Genomic DNA, 8,676 nt, shown 5'->3' with positions numbered 1-8,676 from the left:
GAGATAATTTGGAGTTGCTGTATGTGCAAAACTTGATTGCAAATGTCTTCTTGGGACAATAAACTGTGCCATCCCCCGGGCGCTGTACAATAGCTGCCCACTGCTCCTAGTACTAGACTCCTTGTACTAGGATGGGTTAAAAGCAGAGGCCAAATTTCACTGTGTGTGCTGTGTGCTCTGCATGTGTGACCATTAAAGAGGGTTTCATCCCTCCCTATTCTATTCTATCATATAATATGGTATCAACGAGCCAAACTGGGTGCTAACAGGCCATGTGTGGTCTAACTTCTAGATTGCTCCACAAGTGTGGGTTGGAAGTGCGGGAAGCAGGGGATTCAAATGTAGTCAGACAGGCAGACTGAAGCAGTGCAATGTTTTATTGTAAATTAGTTTACGGCAGATGCAAGTAGGCAAACAGGCAGGCAGGTGAACGGGTAACGGGTAGATAGACAATATGCAGGGAGGTAAGCAGGTTCTGGTCCAGGATCGGGTGACAGAAGTTCAAAAGCAAAAACTCAAGACAGCTATATAGCAGCTGGAATGAAATGACAAAGAAAAAAGGATCTTGACCGGTACATGTAGTGAGTGGCTGATGAGAGAAGTGAGAAAAGGTGAGCAGGGGAATGATGAAGTCTGGTGAAAAAGTCTGAGGGCATCAGATCGCTCGAGGATGGCTGGTCTAGGGAGAAAGTTCATGGCCTGGGAGGTGAGCAGGGGCTTGAGACAGGGACAGATCGTAAAGCAGAGGGCAGGGGATGAGAGAGTGTGGCTGGAGGAAGGGACTTGGAGGCAAACTGTGACAATTTTTTGATCCTGAGGGTGACATTCTAACACCAATAAATACAAAATAAAACAATGTTTTAATTTGTCTTACATTTGGGTTAAATATTGTCATTTAAATAACTATTATCATTTTTATTAATAATGAATAACAATACATTTCTTAAAGAAAACAGTTATTAATATGTTTTTCTGACATTAACTTTTTCATCCCATATTTAAACTATGCTGCATTCGTGGGAACTAGGAAGTCCCAGTTTTGAGTTGGAAAAAGCCAATGAATAGCCTTCAAGTTCTTTGTTAGAAATACAGATTTATTTTATTTTTTTGTTCAAATCAAATCAAATATTTTCAATACTACTATGGGTCTTAAGCCCTATTGTATTTGTAGTTGTATCTTCTTGCTGTCTTGTGGTTATGTATCCGTGGGAATTAGTATAACTTCAAGTTGGAGTTTTTCCATTTCCGGGGTCTTTTGAACGCAGCATATCTGACTTGAAGCAATTAGCGCGAAAAAAAAGCGCCATAGAGACTGAAGTCAGTTGGAAGGATTGTCGGTGGAAAACTGTGCAAAAGTGGAGTCGCGGTAAGTTTTAAATGAAATGATAAACATGACTTTCTGCTGGCAATCGGTATTTTACTAATCTATATGCTCAGTGGAGCTAACTCCAGTTAAGCTAATATTCTCAGTTGCAGCTAACTCCAGATCTTTAGGCTAATATTTTCAGTTGGAGCTAATGTCAGTTAAGCTAATATTCTCAGTTGCAGCTAACTCCAGTTAAGATAATATTCTCAGTTGTTATGCCGTGATATTTGCTACAAACTGAAAATCCAACAGGTAGCCTACTGAAGTAAAGAGAGTCCCTTCACACTGGAATCGTTTTTTTATCCCCCAGCAATATCTGACTTGAAGCAAATAAGCGCGAAAAAAAAGGCGCCCTCAAGAGGAAGTCAGTTGGAAGGATTGTCGGTGGAAAACTGCAAAAGTCAAGTCGCGGTAAGTTTTAAATGAAATGATAAATATGACTTTATGCTGGCAATCGGTATCACTAAGCTATATTCTCATTCTCAGTGGAGATAACTCCAGTTAAGATAATATTCTCAGTTGTTATGCCGTGATATTTGCTACAAACTGAAAATCCAACAGGTAGCCTACTGAAGTAAAGAGAGTCCCTTAACACTACAATAATTGTTTATCCCCCAGAAATATGTGTAATTCTGTGAATGTAAAACCCACACACCTCAAACTTTAATTATTCCTGTGTTATTTTCCAAAGATAATGTACACTTTTTAATATTGTAGTTAATCTCCTGTTAGCAGTTTGTTTAAATGTATCAGTCATGTTGTTTTTTGTTTGTAGAAGCGCACCATTTATTGATTTGTTGTAAAAACGAATCGGAACTGAACTTGATCACAATAATAGATACAATTCATACCAATTTTGGGAGGGAGTAAGGCATCACATGTTTTGTAGGAAGTTGTTAAATTATAGCAAAAACCCTGTTACACATTTTGTTTTTGTCTTGTAATTTGTTTGTATCATGATGTTTTTTAACTTAACAGTAATATTCACACTATGTTACAGAAATTTGAAGGTGGGCAGAAAATAGTGGTAGAGTGGCAAGTGCACTATCACCATTAAGGTAAGCTGCTTCCATGTGATACATTTCGCTAAACTATATGAAGTATCAATGTTAAATGTTGTTTCTTCTTTCTTTTTCAGAGTAACTGGCTGTTGACAACCTATACAGGTTGGCTAATTCTCAAAGAGTAATTGTTGTAATTGCTGTCTCATGGAGAGGGAAAAGTGGAATATCACTCGCAGCAATTCCAGGAAAAGGGCTGTTAAAAGAGTCAACCAGTTGTTAGAATCTTTGGGTGACGAGGATAATTATGTTGAGGATAATGCTGAAGAGAACTATAGTGTTCAACATGGAGCAGTCGCTTCAGGCTCGGATTTTCCACCAAACTGTCAGTCAGAGAGTAATGGGGAAAGTGAATTAACTAGTGACGAGGATAGCCATGTGGATGAAAGAGGGGATTTTCCTAAAGATGATTTTGCGGGTTGTTTGAGAGACTGGGCAACACATTTTGGTGTTTCATTAATCGCTTTGTCTGCCCTCTTGTCTATACTGAAACCCCATCACCCCTCTTTGCCAAAAGATGCAAGAACATTCCTCAAAACACAGACGTACCATAGCATTGCTTCCTTGGCGGGTGGATCATTCCATTATTTAGGTATACAGAATATGTTCAGCCAAATATTTCAGAAGCTTACATCAGTTGTCCCGAGTCATCACAGTTTCAAATTACAATTAAACATTGATGGTCTTCCAATTTTTAAAAGTTCATCTGTTCAGTTCTGGCCAATTTTGGGAATGCTCCAGGGGTATTGTAGAAAACCTGTGCTGATTGCTCTTTTCTGTGGGAAGTCAAAGCCTCAGTCATTGTCAGAATATCTGAAGGATCTGGTCTGTGAGTTAAAAACCATGAGCAGTGGATTTGTTGTTAATGGTAAGACCTTCTTCTTGACTGTGTCCTCAGTAATCTGTGATGCTCCTGCGAGGGCCTTTGTTAAGGGTATTAAGTCACACAATGGATACAGTGGCTGTGATAAATGTGTACAGTCAGGCAATTACATTAATCATCGCATGACATTCCCAGAAGTTGATGCTAGAGCAAGAACTGATGTATCTTTTTCAAATGCAGAGGATGAAGACCACCACGTACAACATTCCCCATTTTGTGAAACATCTGTTCCTATGGTCAGTGGATTTCCACACGACTATATGCATTTAGTGTGCTTAGGTGTGGTGCGTCGTCTGCTTGATTTGTGGATGGGCACAAGCGTCAAGTTGCATTCCCGCATTTCATCCAGGCAAGTCTCTTTAATTTCAGAAAAATTGCTTGCTCTCAGAAGTTACATACCCTCAGAATTTGCTCGACGGCCAAGGGCCCTTAATGAGAGGTTGCGATGGAAGGCAACAGAACTTAGGCAGTTCTTACTTTATACCGGTCCAGTAGTTTTGAGGGATGTGCTGACTACTGAGGTTTATCAAAATGTTATGCTGTTGTCTGTGAGTATATACATTTTGGCAAGTCCAACATATTGCTTGCTGTTAAATGACTTTGCAAACACACTACTTCAATCATTTGTTAAGCATTTTGGGGAACTCTATGGTCAGGGTTTTTTAGTTTACAACATACATGGTTTGACTCATCTCAGTGATGATGTGAAGGTGCATGGCCACTTAGATTTAATATCAGGGTTTCCTTTCGAAAACTACTTAAAAACAATTAAAAGAATGGTTAGAAAACCTAGCTCTCCACTGCAGCAAGTTATACGCAGAATTTCAGAACTTGATTCACCAAGTTTAAAAGATGAGGAAACTTTGAAAACCCACAAGAAATTGAAAAGGCTGCACTCAGATGGACCTGTTCCACATGGCTTTACAGGAAATGTCTCCCAGTTTAAAGAACTGGCAATAGATGAGTTTGTCATCAGTTCATCAGAGAGGGACAGATGTATCAAGAGGAACAATAACATACTCTTGGTTCAGAATATAATTGTCTTTGAGGGTGAGGAATACATTGTCTGCAAAGAATATAGACACATTGCAAAGTTTTTTGACTATCCCATTGACTCCACAGATTTGGGAATTTTTTTTGTGTCAGATCTGTCACCAAATCTGATGTGTTTCAAGTTAGATACCAATGTGCAGAAGTGTGTCCGGTTACCTTTGGAGGTTGGTTTTGTTGTTCTGCCACTTCTTCATGCAGACCCATCCTAAATTGCGGTATTAACATATGTGGTGTGGTAACAGTCATTGGGACTGCTGAATTTAACCAAGCTTTTTATCTTGAGGAAAATGATTGATCATTTGTGTGCATAACAGCGGTGACAGTGTCCAGCCTGCCTTCACTTATCTCTGTAGGTGCGTATCCCATATTATTATGAACATGTATTAATGATCAATTTAGCCATCATTCACCTTTTAAAGCATAAGGATTATCATAAAAAATGCTTTCTTCTAATTTAAAGACTTGTAATTATGTGAATAAGTTTGCAGTTTGGAAAAACGTAAAAGGTTACTTTGTTTATACTCTTAAAACTAGTAACTTTGTGCCTCTTTCTGTTCTAGGCCATGTTTCACATTGTTGAGTTTCTGGAAACCCAAGAGGTTGAAGTAGTTCCAGCACTGTGGGTTGCAGATGATAACTGTCAGTGGCCAGCTCACTACAAGCACGACGACTTAATTAAAGCCATACGAAATGAGGAGCAGCCTGAAGACGTGTGGGATGCATTTAGTGTCCGGATTCTATATACAGCTGGTATGCAAATAACATATTTACCGTGAGGATTCACTGATTTGAAAAATCATAATCTAATGATATTTCTCTTGTTTTTACAGCAAACTACAAAACCGCTCGTCTAAAACTCCCTCAAGCGGAAACCCACACTGATCTTCAAACAGCAGAGGAAGAAGACAAGGATGACCTCCCAAAAAGAAAGCGTAAAAGGCTGTAAGTATTAAAGTGCCATTCTACTACTATTGTTATAGATGTAAATGTTATGGAAAAATCTAAAGTCAAAATGTGTGCATTTTTTCAGGTTCTCAAATCTAATATAAGACCTCTCAAGAATTGAGACTAATATACCTTAACAGAGAAGAGTTTTCTTTTCATAACTTAAGTATTTAAACAAATATGTTAAAAACACTATTTTAAAAAATGGTGCTCTGAAAACAAAATGCAGTGGGTTTGTCCTCTCCTCCAAACTATCCCTACATACTAATGAGTCATGGTAGATATACATTTTATCTGATATTTCTTTACCACATAATTTATGCTGCATTGTTTTTCCTTTGTAATCCCCCCCCCCCCCCCCCCTAACACACTCACACACAAGACCGAACACTCGATTTGAGAGTGACAGTGATAATGAAGTTACTGTCAAACAAAAAAGGACATTGCCACCAGGCCCAAACATAATAGGGCCAGGCTTTGATATACAGTCTGCATTAAAGAAACTGGCTATGAGCACAAAACATCACAAGCAGATGACAAGCCCAGATCCCAGACGGTCTGCGAGAAGCCCAGAACCCCCACAGTCTGCGAGAAGCCCAGAACCCCCACAGTCTGGGTCTTTGAGAAGCCCAGAACCCCGACAGTCTGGGTCTTTGAGAAGCCCAGAACCCCGACAGTCTGGGTCTTTGAGAAGCCCAGAACCCCGACAGTCTGCGTCTTTGAGAAGCCCAGAACCCCGACAGTCTGGGTCTTTGAGAAGCCCAGAACCCCGACAGTCTGGGTCTTTGAGAAGCCCAGAACCCCGACAGTCTGCGTCTTTGAGAAGCCCAGAACCCCGACAGTCTGGGTCTTTGAGAAGCCCAGAACCCCGACAGTCTGGGTCTTTGAGAAGCCCAGAACCCCGACAGTCTGCGTCTTTGAGAAGCCCAGAACCCCGATATTCTGCGAGAACCCCAGAACAAGATGAAAGCCAAGGGGGTCTTGCTCGTAAGTGATTTCACAATTTGTTATTGTTTCGTCCGTAAATGTATGTATATGTACATTTATATATGTTGAATGTCCTTATTTTTAGCTCTTCTGCATAGACTTCTTACAAATCAAGAGATGATGATGGATCAACTCAAAGTCATTCAGATGAACATGCAGAACATTCCAGGCGAACCTGCTGGTGGGCCGGATCCCCTTGGCAGAGATATACTGCCGCTAAAAGAAATAACCTCCCTGTTGGCTCTGGAGAAACGTCTGAGGGAAGACGCAGATCTTCAAAACAAAATGGTAATTATTGCCCTTACCAACTTAAAAGGATGGGGAACCCAATTTGAAACTATTGTTAATATTTTATTTGCCACCTAAGTTGTATGTTGGACAGCAGTGAGGCTAAATACCAGCTAAGCGAAAAGGGAAATAATGTTTTTTAATGTTAATTTTTTTTTAAATTAGGTTATTGTGACTTGTGTTTATATAATGCATGTATCCTTAGCTTTTAAATGATCTTTTTCAGATTACTGCATTGAGTGTCATTGGAGGACTGGACGTTAAGGATTGCGTTTGGCGAGTGATGAAACACTGTTTTAGCAACTCCCTTGCCAAACAGCTCAACTGGCGTGGCATCAATGGGAAAACAGCATTCCACAGACTGCAACTAAAAGATGTCATTACTGGTAAGTGTTACATTGCGCTGTCATCAGTCTAATGAGTCCAGTCCCCTTTTCTTGCATGTTTGACACTCAGTTAGTATTTACTGATCCTAGATTCAACCAATTCTAATTACTCTTGGTAAAAAAGTCAAGTAAAATGGTTAACATGGTTTGCCACATAAAGAGTTAAAAAAGAAATTCTGAAAGGAGGCTGGAAGCACATCTACTCTTTCTCCCTCATTGAGAAATTCTGGATCAGCTGCAGTCCGATTTTACTAGCAGGCGTCAAGCTTGTTGCTGTTGGGCAGCTGAAGGAAAAGGCGTCCTCTGCCATGGCCAGAATGTTCTCAAAGTGACCACTGAATTCGTCGGACACAGCACGCCATGCACTTGGCTGATCCTTAGGTCCCCAGATTGCGTCCTAAGTTGTTCAATCCATCCAATGGCTTTACAATGTTCTCTATTTTTAGGGACTGTCAGAAACAACAGGCTCACAGCGACAGCAACAGACCAAGAGGTAGAAGCCTACATAAAAAAATGGCTTCACCTTGCGGGCGACCGAGATGGAGGTAGAAGAGAGAGAGAGGAACGAAGACGAGCTGTCCAAGAAACCCGTAAGTCAGTTACAATATCTATTTTGCAATATATGTATAATAATTTGTAATATATAATGAATGTTTGTGCATTCCTTATAGGCCTTCAAGATTCCCATGGGCCCAGTCAAGGAGGTCAATAAATCCCGGAAAGGTTGTTCTCGTGCCAAGGTCGGCAAAAGTTCGTTCATTTAGTATAAGTATAGTACAAGTATTCTGTTCTAGTTATGTTTTCACGAGAAAATCAATAAAATAAATCTGAAATGTCACTGAGTCTGCAGAAGAGTTTGTTTATTTTTGGGGAGCTAAGCTTTATTTTTTAATTGCATGTTTTTTCAAAGTTGCTTTACTATACTATACATATTTTGTTTTTGTTTATTATTCTGTTATTTTGGCATGGTTGGATTGTATCCCAGTTATTTTGAAAATGTAATGATGCAGTGGCTAGTTCATCACCACTATTAATAAATTATGATACAATCATTAAAAAAACGTTTGGTTCATCTGTTGTAACTCATTTGAACATTTATTGATGCAACTTTTGGGAGGCCATTTTGAAATTTGTATTTACTGTATGTTGAATATTGCTATTGATATTCAGTTACTGAGTCACCAAAGTTTTAATGGCTTTTTAGGGCCAGGTCTGGTTTATTTAGTTCATTCTTGGCAGACATGTGGCCATGCTTTGACCTGCTTGTGGCACAGATCTGGTAAACATCACCCGACCGTCAAAGTGCCATAATTCCATGCCGCATTTGGGCCGGATGAGGATACGGAATGTGGGCCGGAATAAAAACTAACTGTGGCCCAGATTAGGGCCAGTTCTGGCCAACGAGTGGAACGCCCCAGTGCCATCACTCCATGCAGTATTTGGGCCAGATAAGGATATGGAATGTGGGCCGGATCTGGGCCAGAATGAAAACCAACTGTGGCCCAGATAAGGGCCAGTTCTGGTTTATGTGGTTCGTTTTTGGTTGACATGTGGCATTGCTATGGCTTGCTTGTGGCCCAGATCTGGCAAACAGGAGCGGAGCGCCCAAGTGCCATCATTCCATGCGGTATATGGGCCGGATGAAGGTGTTTTGTGTGGGCCGGATCTGGGCCAAAACTTTTTTGCTATCTGGGTAGCCCGCCTACG

The 8,676-nt window shown here is 40.3% G+C and overlaps 1 protein-coding gene across 1 annotated transcript; it reads left to right on the top strand.

Moving 5' to 3' along the window:
• Positions 1-4,564: 4,564 nt before the first annotated feature.
• On the top strand, positions 4,565-7,900 carry LOC117473103 (nuclear speckle splicing regulatory protein 1 homolog). Its single transcript, XM_034118588.1, has 8 exons — positions 4,565-4,716; positions 4,924-5,113; positions 5,194-5,305; positions 5,691-6,295; positions 6,381-6,583; positions 6,810-6,969; positions 7,416-7,559; positions 7,641-7,900. Exons 2-8 carry the CDS (start codon positions 4,927-4,929, stop codon positions 7,679-7,681), a joined length of 1,452 nt encoding a protein of 483 aa, XP_033974479.1. The 5' UTR covers positions 4,565-4,716; positions 4,924-4,926; the 3' UTR covers positions 7,682-7,900.
• Positions 7,901-8,676: the final 776 nt, after the last annotated feature.

This window comes from Trematomus bernacchii, unplaced genomic scaffold (genome assembly GCF_902827165.1).
Source record: "Trematomus bernacchii unplaced genomic scaffold, fTreBer1.1, whole genome shotgun sequence".
NCBI classification, from domain to species: domain Eukaryota; kingdom Metazoa; phylum Chordata; class Actinopteri; order Perciformes; family Nototheniidae; genus Trematomus; species Trematomus bernacchii.
This window is presented reverse-complemented; position numbering and strand designations above follow the sequence as displayed.

Bases quoted from the DNA above. Each gene is read 5' to 3' on its own strand.
- LOC117473103 (XM_034118588.1), top strand. From the start codon at position 4,927: ATGTTTCACATTGTTGAGTTTCTGGAAACCCAAGAGGTTGAAGTAGTT. The intron at 5,114-5,193 runs GTATGCAAATAA...TTGTTTTTACAG, and splicing joins CCGGATTCTATATACAGCTG to CAAACTACAAAACCGCTCGT. The intron at 6,296-6,380 runs GTAAGTGATTTC...CCTTATTTTTAG, and splicing joins AAGCCAAGGGGGTCTTGCTC to CTCTTCTGCATAGACTTCTT.